The 17462-nt window shown below is 41.8% G+C and overlaps 1 protein-coding gene across 7 annotated transcripts in view; it reads right to left on the bottom strand.

Annotated features, from left to right (window-relative positions):
- avil (advillin) overlaps positions 1 to 17462 on the bottom strand; it is a 63885-nt gene that overhangs the window by 26592 nt on the left and 19831 nt on the right. For 4 of the 7 annotated variants that reach the window (XM_052009728.1, XM_052009732.1, XM_052009725.1 and 1 more), the window contains exons 2-10: positions 11633 to 11825; positions 10651 to 10749; positions 10004 to 10078; positions 8018 to 8214; positions 5238 to 5346; positions 4046 to 4156; positions 1547 to 1752; positions 1234 to 1312; positions 567 to 665 (exon numbers count right to left, since the gene is read on the bottom strand). In XM_052009728.1, coding sequence (XP_051865688.1) covers positions 567 to 665; positions 1234 to 1312; positions 1547 to 1752; positions 4046 to 4156; positions 5238 to 5346; positions 8018 to 8214; positions 10004 to 10078; positions 10651 to 10716 — 942 coding nt within the window. In that variant the 5' untranslated portion in view covers positions 10717 to 10749; positions 11633 to 11825. Of the gene's footprint in view, positions 1 to 566; positions 666 to 1233; positions 1313 to 1546; positions 1753 to 4045; positions 4157 to 5237; positions 5347 to 8017; positions 8215 to 10003; positions 10079 to 10650; positions 10750 to 10892; positions 11053 to 11632; positions 11826 to 17462 lie in introns of all 7 variants that reach the window. The other 3 variants (XM_052009726.1, XM_052009731.1, XM_052009729.1) reach the window with 3 other exon arrangements.

The raw sequence follows: 17462 nt of genomic DNA, 5'->3' as shown, positions 1-17462 counted from the left end.
GCTTTTGGGAGAACATAACAATAATTAATCTTCCCTTCTTCCTCCCCCCCCCGCCCCCCCCCCCAGAGGATTCAATCAAGTAAGGAAGTGGCTATCTAGACCAGTCTGGCACTCAAAACACAGAACAAATAACTGGATTGGACTTCCTAGATGTCTAGACATTGCAGCATGCTGTTCTGTACTAACAGATTTAAATATTGCAACCCATTAACTTCCCAATGGTTTAGACATTGGTATGTACAATCTAATGTCCATATGGCAATTTTCTGTAACAAAGCTGCAACATCTGCACAAGCATCAAGAAATGAGAATTGAAGTAAAAATTGTGTTCATTTACAATTCCTTCCCCCCCCCCAATCCACATCACCCACTGCACAAACCCAGTTTACCTCAGGCTAACACTGGACTGCACACTCACTTATACGTGCCATACAAAGAAGGTGAGAAGTCAGTAACTGAAGTATCATCTGGATGTTTGCAAATTCAAAATGTAAGAGTACAGATACCCATGATAGACATTAAAGGAACCACCATCTAAACACTTCAGTCCATTACACTGTAGTTACCAGAGCTCCAGATGTTGCAGCCTGTTTTTCCATCTTTGTAGCTTGTTTTCCTTTCCAGACATAAATCTTGGTTCCACCTTGGTCTAGAATGAAGCAACTCTGGAAGATATTGAACAAATTCACATCATTAAATGCAAGAACCCAGTTAGAAGTAATACATCTGACCACAGTATGTATGGTGCAAGTTTCATTGAAAAATCCAACTTAAACAAGGTCTAAGAGGAAAAAAAATCTACATTTTTCTAGTTAACTATCATCCCTTCAGGCAGCAGTCTGATAACAATTTCAAGACTGGAGGTGTTAAGCCTTGGCTGAAGGCTTGTAACAAGTAGTTCAATAAGTCAGTATCAGCAATAAAGAGGGGAGCAGAAATAGAAGAGCCCTTCCCATGTACAGGTCCTCCTTGAGTTACGAACACCCAATTTACATATAGCCTGTACATATGATTGACCGTTTGAGAGACTGGCAGGATGGATTTGCCAACTGCTGTGGGGTTGCAGGAATTTTCTGCTGGATGGGAACTTGGTTCAAGGCCGCATTTCCAACTTGTGGACTGTTCGGGTTACAAACAGTTCACAGGAGTGGAACCCTGTCATAACCTGGGGAGGAGCTGTACTGGTAATGCTCATTGCCTAAAAGGCATCAGTAGGCTGTGCTGGGTACTCACATTGTGATCTAGCATGTCCTGGATGAGAGGCCGAGTGGCAATTTCTGTGACCTTCATTTTTCCACCAGCATCTGAAACACTGAGTTAACAAGTCAGCTTGATTTTGTTTACAACTTTTTTTTTGCTGTTTGTAACTATCATTTTGTTTGAAAGCTATACAGTATGTACACAAAATAATACAGCAATGCACTAACCCAGTTTGCCATAGAATGATAATATACATACTCCATACATCTACTATATAATATACAAAACATGCTCCGTGTGATGTTCTATATTTACTATTTAATATGTAACCCACTCCCAATCTTACTGGTGGAGGGTAAGTTTGGCTTTCTGCTGCTGATCTGCTTTCTCATCAGATGTTGATGGTTTAATTCTCTTAGTCCTTTCTCCGAGAAACTTTACTAAAACCTTCATCAGCTCAGGAGAATCCTGTTCCTGGATGCCTTCAATTATTCCAATCCCTGCACGTCCACCTCGCTCCCGATCTCGAATGTCCTTAGCGAGTTGGATGCCCTGCGGCAAGAACAAATGGGAGTTCCAAGAACCATTAACTCATCTAATTTTTGTGAGGAGGGACTGTGTTTATGGTCTCTGGACATCCCAAAGTCCTTTACAATCAACATTTTTTTTTGAAGTGCAACCACCGTTTGTAATGTAGGAAACACATCAGCTAATTTGTGCAAAGTAAGCTCCCACAAACAGTAATGTGATAAGATATCTTTATTAGTCACATGTACATCAAAACACACAGTGAAATGCATCTTTTGTGTAGAGTGTTCTGGGGGCAGCCCGCAAGTGTCGCCACGCTTCCGGCGCCAACGTAGCATGCCCACAACTTCCTAACCCGTACGTCTTTGGAATGTGGGAGGAAACCAGAGCACCCGGAGGAAACCCACGCAGACACGGGGAGAACATAAACTCCTTACAGACAGCGGCGGGAATTGAACCCGGGTCGCTGGCGCTGTAGTAGCATTATGCTAACCACTACACTGCCGTGCCTGCTTAGAACATTTATTTTAATGATGGTTGAAGGATGCATGCTAGTCAGGGAACAGAGAAAACTCTGCTGCTTTTATTGGAAAGAGTGCCAGGTATCTTTTACATCCACCTGATGGGTGGAGGGAGACTTGGTTTAATATCTGATCTAAAGACAATGGAGCACACCTGCAGTTCTGCAGCAAGATTGTCAAATGTTGTGTTCAAGGTTACTGGGGTGGAGCTTAAATTCAGGAGGTGAGGGTGCTACCCATTCAATATGCCACTGAGTTAAGAAGCAAGGCATCTCATTACGCGTAGATGTCAAAGTCGACCCATGCTCTAATAAAATCAGACAACAGCAGAACCAAAGAACTTACAATCAATGCTTTATTAGTTTTATGCTAGCGGGACTGAGGGATACAGAGAAAGAGTAAACAGTGTAACCAGAGCTCTGTATTAGGCTCACTCAAAGAAGCACCAGCCACTGTGTACTTTTATACCCATTTTCATGGGAAAGCTTGGTGGGAAGTTGTTTACCTAAAGCCTTTAGCACAACAAGATATGTCTAAGAAAGAAAGTAGTTTTTTTTCTCACTCACACCTGGCATCAAATCCAGTCAAAACTATAGTCACCCCATGGCTGAGGTAATTCCTTTCTATGGGAAGAAGCTGACAATGAGAAGCATACCATTAACCCTTACATTGCCAGTTGTTAACCCTTGCATTCCCAGCTATCTTTTACATAGAGGACACTTTTCACACACAAAATTAACCAGATAATAAGGTGCCATTTGTTGAGGGGTGAATGTTGGCCAGAACGATGCGAGAATGATGCTCTTCTTCAAATAGCACCATAGCATTGCGAGCATCTAACAGTCTTGCAAGGTCTCAGTTTAGTATCTCTTTCAAAGGGCAGCACCTCCATGATACTGCAATGAAGTGAAAATGCACGGAATCTATCCCACAAAAACTCAAGGTATTATGTCCCAACTATTCATCACTAAAGTATAGAAGCACTGAGTATCAAAGAAGGGATAGGGGCCTAATGAGGGCAAATAGGATTAGTGTAGATAGGCACTGTGGTTGGCATGGATGAGGTGTGCTGAAAGGGCTAGTTTTGGTGTTGTACATTTCGGAGATTCTGTGAACATTTGCCTGGAAATTAATTCTTCTGTGAGTGAAGCATAAGGCCCATTTTGCATCACTTGTAAAATTCAATCAGGCACTTCCTATCACGAGTCACCCTTCTGGCTCTGATACAAATTCTACGCTAGGGTCAGATCATTCCCTGTGCAACACTCCTTTTGGATTATCAGAGAACTTGGACTCCACTGTCCTGGGGATTCCTGTCATTGGACAACAGTCTACCTCCTGCAATGCTAACCTGAGAGGCCTTCAAGGCAAATGAATCGCTTAGTAAAATCCTTGTCCCACCCCACATCAAATCTATGCCCCCAACACTCCCAGATCTCCAGGAGGGACCCATCTGACCTCAAGCAACCTGTCTGATCCCCCCCCTCCCCCTCACCTAATTTGATGCCAGCAGATCTCCTAACCTCTGATCAGTCTCCATCCTCCATCCACCCCCATTGCTAGTGTGACCTCTCCTTCACCCAACTCTCCCTGCAACAAGAGTGCTGGCAAGTCCCCATTCACTGCCCTCTCCCTGACACAGGTCTAATTGAACTCAGCTCAGGAGAGAAGTTACTGTTGAAGTCAAATATGTGCAGCACCTGGTTTGTTCTGACCACAACAGTCATTTCTTTCAATGCATCCACACCATTCTAATATAGCCTTGAGGGTGCACCAAGATTTCTAGGCAACTGTACCTTTAGCCGTTCCATTTGATTACTCTCTGGCCCATTCCACTGAATGATAATTTTGCCGACATCTAGAAGAAATACATCACCCAAGCTGAAACTATCCCAATTCATTTTAACCTGCAAAACACAAAGCACACATTAGAACAGTTGTCACCCATCAGCAGACCCCAGTGCAAGGTCCATTAAACTGCCCAGCCTATTGCAGATGAGCAGTAGTCAGCTGAGATTTGTTGTCAAGACCCAAAAGGTGTTCACTCAGGCTTTCACCCTACTGGGACATTTAAAACAAGCACCACAAAGTGTGTGGCAAACTAGGAGACTAGGGCCCGCCTCCTCATGTACAATACCGGGAAAGAACATCATTTTCATTGGGCAGATTGCACTCAGATCTTTGCACAATTAAATTTTCTCCTATGCTTGGATACAGAGAGTGCTGATGAATAGGTGCTTCTACTTGTACGCCTATGTTTCTCTGCATGGATGAATTGGAAGCTTTGTTTAACAAAGAAAGCACAGCAAGGTGTAGTGATTGATCATAACAGGTGGAGGTCTCCCACCCCCTCCAGTGGAGAAATACTCTGAGCATCATCGAATGGCTGTATGTCACTATGTCTTTCCTTTAATGCACAGATCACTGGTCTTAGAGGAAGAAAGGCTGTATAAGTTTGGTTTGTTTTGCATGGATTTAGAAGGTTGAGAGGCAATCTGATTGAGATGTTTCCATTCTTTTGAGGATTTTAAAAGGAGTTGAAGCACAGAGACAATTTTCTCCAGTGGGGAAGTGTAGAACAAGGGTGGATTAATGTTAAAATTAGAGCCAGCTAGTTCAGGAGTAACAAGAGGTACTGCCCACAAAGAACTGTAGAGATATGTAATTATCTCAGAGGGTTGCTCTGTCAGATCAGGCTGCGGAGAATGAAAAAGGTAGCAACATAAAGAACCTGATAAGGTTATTCAGCCCCTCAAGCTTACTATCATTCAGTGAGCTTGTAGCTGATCTCTACCTCAATATCATTTATCTGCTTTTGATCCACAGCTCTGAATAGCCTTGTTCATCAAAAATGCATTGATTTCACTCCTGAAAGCTCCAGTAGAGACCCAGTGTCTACTTCCACCCCCTCTTCCACCCCCCCAATCCCAACCCTCTACCAGAGCTATGGATAATTTTCCGTAGGCAGTACTGGAGGCACATTCTTACCTCAGTAGCTGTGACATTCTTTTTTCCTTTCACATGGAGGAGACGTTGCACATTGTAAATGTTGGTTTCTACGTGCTTCATACCAGAGGCCACTCCCCCTTTCTTGTAGCTGCAAGGACCAGATACATTGTCATGGAAATGAGAAGGGAGCAGCAGGGAGCTCACCATTGTACCTGCACAGTACTACAATGTTTATATAGTGCCTTCCATTTATATAGTGCCTTTTGTAAACAGCTCAGGACTTCCTAAAGCTGGTGGGTCAACATGGTTGCAGAGGATGTCAACATAGAGAGAAAGGAGATAGGGTAATGGTCAAAACCTCTATTTCACTGAGCTGCCAGTCTAAGTGGGACAGATCAAAAGACATTCAGCAGGCCATCCACAAGATGATATGGATTACCAGAACGAGTCAAATTTTACACCACCATCAACCTAGAAGCAGACCTCTGGTAAGGTGTGAAAGGACGTCGGGAGCTGCCCCATTCTCACTACTATCATTCAAACACAAAGGTCAGTTGCCAAAACACTAGTCAATTTCCCTTTCCAATTCAGGGGTATAGTGAATTTTGTAGTCTTCCTCCCACTTTCCTAAGACTTTCAGCACACAAGAATGTTTCCAACTGCCCTACGTTTGGACAATCTGGACCTAACTGGGGAGTAGGTACAGAGGAGATGTCAGGGGTAAGTTTTTTTTTACTCAGAGTGGTGAGTGCAGGGAATGGGCTGCCGGCAACGGTGGTGGAGGCAGATACGATAGGGTCTTTTAAGAGACTTTTGGATAGGTACATGGAGCTTAGAAAAATAGAGGGCTATGGGCAAGCCTAGTAATATCTAAGGTAGGGACATGCTCAGCACAACTTTGTGGGCTGAAGGGCCTGTATTGTGCTGTAGGTTTTCTACGTTTCTAACAGACTGCAGAAAAGAGCAACATTAACACCTAACCCAAGGAAAGACAGCAAGGTACACATGTAATGCAATTACTTCCAAGTCACACAATATTCTGACTTGGAAATGTATTGTTTTCCCTTCAACACTGGTGGATTTACCCAACACCCATGTAGAGATCTTTCACTAGGTCTACAACAGTTCTGGAACAAAACCCATCACTACTTTCAAGATCATTAGGGATGGACAATAAATATGGTTCACTAACAACCCCAACATCCTGAGAACAGTTTACTTAAATCTACATGGAGGTTCAACATGGAGCCAAGAAAGGCATAATGCCCTGGTACCTCTCAATGACTAACCCAGAGCTGCATTAGTGGAGGCTTAGACGAAGGTTGGCTGTCCATCAGGCCTCAGCATGCAGCTCAAGAACAACCAACAGTGAAAGTGTTAAGGATGGAGACAGTAACCTAATATGAATAAGTCAATTTCATTGACCTGTTAACTCAAGAGCCTGAGCCTGACCCATGTTGCTAGCTGATCTCAGAAGGTTGGTGTAAGAGGTGTTGTAATTAACCACAGCAGGAAGTGGGAAAGAAAAATCTGACCAAATATTCTGCTCAAGTGCCCTCCAGCAATTCCACCTGCAAAATACACACCTTAGGGAACAGTGAGCAGAATTGGCCCTCATTAGTCAGGGTATTGAGTTCAAGAGCCGCGAGATGATGTTGCAGCTCTATAGAACTCTGGTTAGACCACACTGTGTTCAGTTCTGGTCACCTCATTATAGGAAGGATGTGGAAGCTTTAGAGAGGGTGCAAAGGAGATTTACCAGGATGCTGCTTGGATTGGAGAGCATGTCTTATGAGGATAGGTTGAGCGAGCTAGGGCTTTTCTCTTTGGAGAGAAGGAGGATGAGAGGTGACTTGATAGAGGTGTACAAGAGGCATAGATCGAGTGGACAGTCAGAGACTTTTTCCCAGGGTGACAATGGCTAACACGAGGGGACATAATTTTAAGGTGATTGGAGGAAGGTACAAGGGGGATGTCAGGGCTAAGTTTTCTTTAAACTGCCAGCAGAGGTTGTGGGGGCAGATACATTAGGGGCATTTAAGAGACTTAGATAGACACATGAATGATAGAAAAATAGGGGGCTATGTGAGAGGGAAGGGTTAGATAGATCTTCGAGCAGGATAAAATGTCGGCACAACATTGTGGGCCAAAGGGCCTGTACTGTGCTGTAGTGTTCTAATTAGATCAGTTGGGGTCATGCCCCAACCACGAGTGAATCGTCTCTCACTTCTCATTGTTAAAGCTCACGTGTGACCTCTGGTCAGGTGGGCAAGGTACACAAGGTCAACTAGTGCCTGAAATGCTCTGGTTCAACAAAGAGTGAATGCTTTTGGTGGTGAGGAATAGTGAAAAACAATGATAAATGTGCAGGCATTACCAGGGGGAGTAGAAAGAATAAAACAGCCCCTTCATACAACTGGCACAGGTCATGAAGGATCTCCTTCCATGGTTTAACATTCTAGGACTAAAAGTTGTTTTAAATTACTTGTGGATATACTTTCAGTTCTAACCTACAGTAAAACAACAAAACATTCTTTGTTGAAGTTTCACAAGCAGTGTATGCCTCAAATATTCAGCCTCAGGCTCTGTATTCTTCAAATATTGAGCACTATATGAAAAAAAAAATCAAACAACTGCAGATGATGGAAATCAGGAAATAAAAACAGAAAATGCTCTATTTCCCTTTCCACAGATGCTGCCTGGTCTGTGGAGCGTTTTACCACACTTCCTCTTTTTACTGAGCACCATAATCGGCACTCCCCTCAATTATCAAGCCCCAAGTTCTCGGTCCTTCTAGTCAGACAAGAGAAAGGACTCACATGATCCCATTTCTGAAGTAACCCTTGAAGGTTTCTGACTCATGCCCCTGGACTTCTCGATGCTGCACTGGACTTCCATTGAGGTAGTCATCCAGCTGTACGGTGTAGAGTGCAGCCAGGCCCTGCTCGTCCTGTGACGAGTCCAGCCCAATCCAGTAATGGATATCACGCTTTAAAGCACTGCCAACATTCTGGGTCTGCATGATGGACGAGAAGAATAGATTTCCAACTCTGTAACAACCAGTTATATTTATTTATTTACACACATTTAATATAATAAAATGCTTTTCAGGAGCATAAGAGGGTAAAAATGACAGTAAGTCACACAGGGAGGGTGACTTTGACTGACCAAAGAGGCATGTGTTGAAGAGCATCTTTTGGAAAGGAGGTAGAGAGTAATAACAAAGATGAGAAGTTTAATAAATGGAGCAATGTTTGACCAGGAGCCAATGTAGGTCAGCGAGCACAGGGTCTAATGTAGACTGTGTTCCACATGACTCAAAGGGCATAGATGCAGGCTCAGCCCTGTATGCCCTGCCCTTATGCTCCACTAGTGTGCTGCCCTGAAACAGGCCACACAGCCCAGCAGGGATGCACTGACATTTATGCTCTACATTACCTTCCTCCTACCTTACTACTTCTAATCCTGTCCCATGTTTAGCTAGCTTCTCCTTAAAAACATCTGCTCTTCACCTTGACTACTCCCTTCTTACCACCCTGTCACTCACCACCAGGCTCAAGGACAGCTTCTCTCCCACTGTTATAAGATTATTGAATGGTTCCCTGATACAATAAGATGGACTCTTGACCTCACAATCTCTCATTATGACCTTGCACCTTATTGTCTGCCTGCACTGCACTCTCTGTAACTGTAACACTTTATTCTGCATTCCATATTATTTTACCTTGTACTTCCTCAATGCACTGTGTAATGAATTGATCTGTATGAATGGTATGCAAGATGAGTTTTTCACTGTACCTTGGTACATGGTACAATAATAAACCAATACCAATTCATTCACACTCAAAAGGTACTTCCAGCACCAGTTGGTTGAGGAGGTCAGAAGCTAACATTCTGGCCAATTTCCTTCTCTAGTCCAGGGGCATGTAGACCAACCCCTTGGCTGGGAAAATTAAACACATGTATTTCTTCAAAACATTAGTCTGAACTTGGAGATCTTTGAGCAGAACAACCCTCTCCCACACCCAACATACACGAACACTTATATGGGTGGGGAAAGAGAATTGTCACATTGGCTTCATAGCACTCGGTATCTAACCCACTCTGTCCTTGGCCTGTGATTGTTTGATGAAACAGTGTTTGAATTACATGTACAAACATTGATGTTATATATTAATTTGAAAACTAATAAAAAGATTGAAAAAGAAAGAAAAGAAAGAAAGTGTAGCTATCTATCCTGAAAGTGTAGCTTTATTCTGTAGCTATCCTATTTATTTATGTTAGTTTTTTTTTTACAATTTTTTGTTGGGATTTGTGTACTACATTTATGCAGAGCAGGGAAACATTTACTATGTACCTAATCCATGCTATCCATGCCCTGGGATTGTTTGAATGGGCAGCATAGAGGGAGCTTGACACTGTATCTAACCCATGTTTTTAATTTCCTACCATTTGCCTTTATTGGAAAAACAGCAAGTAGGATTCCAAGCTATACAATTTTTTCTACTGAGACGAACAGATGAAAATTATTTCTCTATATGCAGAATGGCAAAGACATGATTGTTAACAAACTCTAGTGTACGGTCCCTGCCCTGGGAGTGCTTAGATGGAACAGTGTAAAGTGAGTTTTACTCTGCATTTAACCTGTGATGTTCCTCCCCTGTTATGACATTGCATCCAAAAATGTGAAACACCTTTCATTCTCTACCACTGACTTCTATTGCTTTACTAGGCATAAAAAGCCAATTCTAAAGCTGGTCTATGGTTAATTCCATTTCCAGTGACAAGCCAGATCTTTAACTTACCACCAGGAGGATGTAACAATCACCACCAAAAAAGTTGCCATAAACCTTCTGAGGGACAGGCACCAACTCCATTTTCTGATAAAATTTAAATAGATCACATTCAACAGAGAAAGGCAATAAAATTAGTGAAATAAAAGACTGCACTGAAATCAGATGTTCACTTCCAATGTTTAACGAGGCCTGAAACAAATAAGGTGCAACTGGTTTTAAGTGTGTGGTTGAACGACTGGTCAAGGATTTTGCTTTGCATTGTTGTCTTTTGATCCCCAAAGAAGCCTCCACACAGATATTTGTCCTCCAGTGTGTGTGTGTGTGTGTGTGTGTGTGTGTGTGTGTGTGTGTGTGTGTGTGTGTGTGTGTGTGTGTGTGTGTGTGTCACGTACCAGCATATGCATTTGAAACATTGCTTCCGAAATTTGGTGCCATTGATATCATGCTCTTAGTTCATGCAACAGAGACTAAGTTTCACTCAAATTCAGCAAATCATTTTTCAGTAAAGTCCAACTGACAGTTCTGTATTTGGCAGGAGTCCTATTTACAAATGTCTGAACATACTGTCAAGCTTATGCTGTCTGAGGAGGTAGAGGAATGCGGAGGTCAACTCCCTTCATTTGCTTATAAACCTCAGACTCAAAGTGCCAACTAACCTCAATTCTCCAGATCAGAATTCCAGGAGCGTCAGTGACAGCTTTGAAAACAGCTTCCAGTGACATGATTGCTAAGATTCAGCAAATTAATAGTATTTCCTACAAAAGAAATGATTACATATATTGGACAACATAAGACATACAGAAATATTGACAACATAACCTCCTGCTACCCTGTCCCTGGTCACCCGACGTATCAATCCACATTGTGCCCCAATCGGAAAGACTTTTCATTACTTAACTGGATGATTCTTCACTCTCAGCCAAACAATCCTTTCTCCACCTTCAATTAAAATATCTAATGTAAAGGAGTTCAAAGAAAATTCAAAGCTTTTATATTTTTTAATCCATGATTTTTCTGCCAAATTGCTTGCAGGAATACCTTGGAGATCAATAAGAACTCTAGAAAAAAAACAGAAAGTGTTAAATAAAGCGCGAGAACTCAGTAACTCACAGGCATACCTATTCGTGTATACTTCTGCGTTTGCTGTATACATGCTGTTTCAGGAAATCCTGGCCATGGAGCTACACTGCTTTTTGAACAGTGAATACTCCCTCACCCATAATGTCCTCTTCCCCCAAACTGGGATATTTAAACAATTTCACTAGGTGTATTAAGAGGAATTGAACTTCACCAGACACTTACAAAATTGTTATGTTCACAGGTAGGAGTAATTCTTTCTCCAGTGACTGATCATTAGATGAAGAAACAGACAGGAAGAATGGGAGAGAAATGGCAGTGAAATGTTCCAGTAAAAATACAGAGCCCAAGTGATTAACTTCTCAGGACCTCACCTCATGACTCTACTGATCTTTTACAAGAATGAAAAAGATACTTTTGGTATTGTTCATGCCACAATAAAATTAGCTGTCCTGCTCGGCACTCCTCTGAATCAGCTACCTGCAAAGTTCAGATGTTTTCCTAATGTGAACTTCCTGGTGGAAATGAGAACCAAAGAGGTTTATAATAAACGTACATTACCTCAATGTTCTGCTGTTGTTGAGTTTTCACCTGTGAACTGCAGACTAGGATGAGAGGATAGCAGGAGATGAGGAAGAGACAAACAGATACACTTGCAGGCAACTGCAATCCAAGATTAAAGCAGTATCAAATGGCATTGTCTGTTCTTGTTGTTCTGGGCGTTGTTATGTATTTGCATGGCACAGAATTTCACCTGTTTGGATGTAAAGGGAGAGAACAAAAGAAGCTATTATTTCAAACTCATGGAAATATGACTGACTGCAAAGCCATTCATTTCTCCTGCTCACTGACCTCCCATGGAGTTACTTACAGATAATCAGGTGCAAGGTTGGAGCCCATCCTTTAAAGGCGATCACTCAGGTAGTCACAATTGGAAAGTGGTTGAAGCAATCACATCCCATGGTCAGAGATTAAATACTGAAGAATGTTTGGAAATTGGTTTATTATTGTTGAATTCAAGAGATTACTAGATAAGCATATAGAGGAATTTAAAACAGAGGGATATGTGGGAGGAAGGGGTTAAGATAGTCTTAGGCGAGGTTTAAAGGTCGGCACAACATTGTGGGCCAAAGGGCCTGTATTGTGCTGTACTGTTCTATGTAAATGTACCAAGATACAATGGAAAAAACTTTGTTTTGCATTCCATCCATACAGATCACTTCACCACATCAGTATAGTGAGGTAGTACAAGGGGAAAAACAATAACAGAATGCAGAATGAAGTGTCATAGTCACAGAGAAAGTGCAGTGCAGGCAGGCAATATGGTGCAAGGTAATAACGAGGTAGATTGTGAGGTCAAGAGTCCATTTTATCGTACTAGGGAACCATTCAACAGTCTTATAACAACAGGATAGAAGCTGTCCTTGAGCCTGGTGTTACGTGCTTTCAGGCTTTTGTATCTTCTGTCTGATGGGAGGGGGGAGAAGAGAGAAATGTCTGGGGTGGGTGGGGTCTTTGATTATGTCAGCTGCTTTACCAAGGCAGTGAGAAGTGTAGACAGAGTCCATGGAGGGGAGGCTGGTTTCCGTGATGCGCTGAGCTATGCTTTCTGCAGTTTCTTGTGGTCTCAGGCAGAGCAGTTGCCGTACCAAGCTGTGATGCATCCAAATAGGATGCTTTCTGTGGTGCATCTATAAAAATTGCTGAGGGTCAACAGGGACATGCCAAATCTCTTTAGTCTCTGGAGGAAGTAGAGGCGCTGGTGAGCTTTCTTGGCCATGACGTCTATGTGGTTGGACCAGGACAGGCTATTGGTGATGTTCACTCCTAGGAACTTGAAGCTCTCAACCCTTTTGACCTCAGCATCATTGATGCAAACAGGAGCATGGGCACCGTCCCCTTTCCTGAAGGGAATGACCAGCTCTTTTGTTTTGCTGACATTGAGGGAAATGTTGTTGTCATGACACCATACCACTAGGCTCTCTATCTCATTGTTATTTGAGATACAGCCCACTACGGTGGTGTCATCTGCAAACTTGTAGATGGAGTTAGATACAGAGTGAGGCCAGGTAACCAAAGTCAGAAATTTGAAAAACAACCTTGTTATAATCAATAGTATTCCTCAGTTAATCTTAAAAGTGGAGCTCCTCTGGGGCTTCGTGGCCAAGTTTCATATTTCTTACAATACAGGAGCCCATTTGGCCTATCAAATCTATGCCAGCTCTCAGAGCAATCCCATTCTCCCAATTATTTCCTGGTAGTCTGTTCTCTTTCAAATGCCCTTCAATATCCCAATGTTCCTACCACACACTACACTAGGGGCAATTTACATTACCCAATTAACCTACCAATCAACACGTCTTTCAGATGTGCAAGGAAACTTGATCATCAGGGACACCCACAGAGACACAGAGAGAACAAGAAAAATCCAGACGAACAGCACCAGAGGTCAAGATCGAACCAGGGTTCCTGGAGTTGTGAAGCAACAGCACGAACTGCTGTGCCACCAGTTGACTATTTGGCATAAAATGAGCCATGCTGGGGCTGCGGGTCAAGCCAAAGTTAGGACCAAGGCCTGGAGCATTTCTCCTGTTAAGATTTTCCAATGATCTGTTGCTCTACTTCTGGATCTATTCTGAACTTTCAAATATTGTGGGGACCTTTTTTGAACTACTTTCAAAACCACTGATTTGGTGCTTAAAGTACAGATATTGGCCAATACTACCGTGTCTTTAGGATGTTACAAACAGCTTTCGGTTCTGGTAGTGGGGTTAGATTTTTTTTAATAACAAATTATTTCAACTTATCAATATTAATTGTTATCTATTTTATTAATATGAAGCATTGTGATTTCTAGTGTGATTCAATATAATCTATTTTGTAACATATTGTTTTTCCCCCCTTTGTTTCATGCATTTCGTATTTTTTATTTGAAATCAATAAAAATATTGAAAAGAGAGAAAATTTTCCAATGAAATTGTAAAACTTGTTTTTTTAAATGGCACTTGTGTTTTTCCAGAAATAGGGCCATACCGCAGAAATTGGGCCATACCGCAGAAATTTTCCCCAGAGGCTGTTTTGCTCTGTGCGTCAAGTTAAAGAAAAGTATGTTTATTAAAACTGGGACTAACACCACATTGCCCACTCACAGAATAATTTATGCCTTCAGATACAGCAAAGGTGTCGGTTTCATCCCCTGCCTGTGCCAAGTTTGGCTATCTCAAAATTTTCTTTACCCTTTGTGAAAAATGCTCCCCAATTTCCTTCCTAAACGACATTACTCCAATTACAAGATTGCCCATACTTGTTCTTGATTTTCCCACCAGAGAGAGCAGTCATTTTGCATCCATCAAATACCTTTACCATTCAAGCATTCTTATAATCCAACTTGTGTCCAAACACAGGTGCCACCTCCAGTCACTGTTCATTGCATCTTAAGTTCTTATATTCAAAACAAGAATAGAGCAAGCCTGCATGTTTCAAGAGAGAATCAGAAGGGCGAGTCAATTTTTTAAAATGGGGAAAATAAAGGTTTTCTTTAGTACATGTTATCTCTTTACACTGCACCCCAACAAGGCTTTCAAATTTATGTATTTCGTTGCTTAGGATCTCAAAGCTCTATCAAGTAGTTGCAACTAACTCTGTCAAAATTGTGCTTCTCCTTTCTGAAGGCATAGGTTTATGTTTACTAAATTACAATGGCCTTAGCTACTATCCAGTACATCCTGAACACATGAACTGAGGCGCAGCGTGTCAATTGGCTATTTGACCCTGGAACATCACATTTCCACTTAGTTAACACTCAACTAACTCTTGAGTGGAGCGAGAGGCCACAGATCAGGGTAGTTAATTATTTCTATTCACCCTCCCTACTGCAGAGGTTGAGAGCAATCATATTGTCTTTACTGCTGCTCCAGCTATCACGATGAACGCAGGAACTTGGATTGATGACCACTTGGGAGCCTTTTTGTTTCCAGTGTTTTGCTGATTCAATGTTGCTGGATGTATCTGAGTGCTATTGTGCCTTATGTCATCTCCAGACGATACAGTTCTACAGTATACCTGGCCAATTTAAACACATTTAGGAAGTTGTAGCAAACTTTCATCAGACATATTAACCAAGGAAAACGTGTTTAAATTTAATACCTGATATTATAGTGGCGTCATTATCAAATCCATATGCCTTTCCCTGTGCACAATGGCTAATGTCAAAACTAATTTACATCAGGATTTGTTTACGACTTCAAAGCTATTCCTATGTTAATATTTGAGTGCCCTGCCATTGCGGAGAACAGTCTAAGTATCTGTCACGGCTCAAGAAACAATTGAGGTTGTGAAAGTCACTACTTAATTTGAAAGAAAATAATATTCATTTCCCTCAACATCTCACTTCAGGAAGGTTATGGTAGCATTGGAGGAGGTTCAATTCAGACAACGAAACTGGGATTAAAGTGGTTGCATAAAAGAACTATCTACATAAATTAGGTTTGTGTTTAAATATAGAAGATTAAGGAGTGATCTAATTGAGGAAGTTTTGGAAAGTGTTAACAAAGAATGGGATTACTTGATCTAATCAGAGGTGGTTAAAACGATTAAGGGGTTTGAAACTGAGAAACTATATACTGTGTTGTAGGAAACCAGAGCAGGGGACATGATCTTGAAATTAGACAGATGCCATTCAAGCAATGCATCAGAAAATACTTCATACACAAAGTACTGCAAATTTAGAAATCTCCCTGGATCCTGGTTACCTGTCTTCGATGGGGCCAGACCATATGTCAGTTTTGGGATGGGTCAAGTATCAAACATAATTATAAGTCCTTAGGCTTGGATTGGCCGCAGTAGAGTTTTAATTTTACGCCCAAGCAGATCTCCAACTCTCCTTCGGAGAATATGCTGTTGAGTCACTGGAAATTTGCAAAACTAATATCACTAAATTTTTGTTAGCTAAGAGTATTAAGGAGAATGGAACCAAGGCAGATGAGATAAGATTGCCATGATCTAATTAACTGGCAAAACAGGCTATTTTTGTTCCTGTAAAGCTGCCCTCCCTGATGAATCACATTCCTCTGCATCAAAATCACTTGCAGCACCTATGATAGAAAGGGCACTGAATAAATTCTGAATCAAGTGAGGTTCAGTAGTACCAGCAACCAAGCCCTGAAGGACATGGTAGCCAGATTTAACTTGCAGAGGTGGCAAGCTGGATCCCATCCACGGGCTTAATCAATCGACTCCTTTCACCAGGGCTATAGCATATACCATCAACATGATGCACTATAGCAAATACCAAGGCTTTTATTGACAACACCTTCCAAACTCAGGTGTCCTGCACCACGTAGAAGGACAGAAAAGGTGGTGTATAGGAGCATCACAACCTACAAGTTGCCCTCCAAGTCACACACAGTCCCCACTTGCAGTTATCCACTGTTCCTTCAAATCCTGGAAACTTATCAGCACTATGCAAACATCATTCATTCAGGGACTGCAGTACTTCCAGAAACTGCCCACCACCACCCTTGCAAGAGGCAAGTAAGCACAGGAAATAAAATATCATCAACACCCACATCTGGAGAACAAAGGTTGAAAAGGTAATTCGAAGTTGTATTCTGCAAACACCAAATGCAAAGGGGTTCAGTACCTTTTTATAGCATCTCTCATGTATGCAAATTCCATCCCCCCACAACACAGGATGCCACGTACTTTGACTGGCAAATATGCCATCAATTTAGCTCTGGGAACTATTATAAATTTCAACCAGATCATTAACATATATTTGAGTGTACAGCAAACAACTGCTAGAACACAAATCAGTACAGTTCCTTACCTACTACCCATCCCAAACAAACCTAACAGTAAATTGAAACAGATGGCCCAGCCAGGTATGCAGATAGCCAAAAACCCAGTCATACCTAGTCTTTGAAGAATTTTGGAACAGCCATCAGAAATTTTCAGAGCGGGGTTCTGTGGGTTCTAATTTCAGTCATGTTTACTTCAAAAAAAACGAGAGAGCGTGCCAATGCTCAATTTAGGTTACACTGGAACAATGGACCATAGATACAGGATTAAATGCAATACATTGAGAACAAAGAACTATTTGCACTCTATTACAAAAGCTGTGCCAACACACCTAGTGCATGAGGAAGTGCTGCACTGGGTTGATGGTACGTTGCAGCAAAGCTTAGGCTGCTCTCTCAGATGCTCCTTCATTATTTAATGGCACTATTTTGAAGAATGGAGGGACTATCTTTGGTATCCTGGCAACATTTATCCCTGAATCAAAGTATTTTCTTGGTGGGAGCTTGCTGTATTTGAAATTAGCTGCATTTCCCACATTAGAAAAAATTATCACAGTTAATAGATGAGAGAAATTATTAATGTTAGATTGGAT

The sequence above is a fragment of the Pristis pectinata genome, chromosome X (genome assembly GCF_009764475.1).
Source record: "Pristis pectinata isolate sPriPec2 chromosome X, sPriPec2.1.pri, whole genome shotgun sequence".
Taxonomy (NCBI): Eukaryota; Metazoa; Chordata; class Chondrichthyes; order Rhinopristiformes; family Pristidae; genus Pristis; species Pristis pectinata.
The sequence above is the reverse complement of the archived record's forward strand: the minus strand, read 5'-3'. Positions and strand labels throughout refer to the sequence as shown.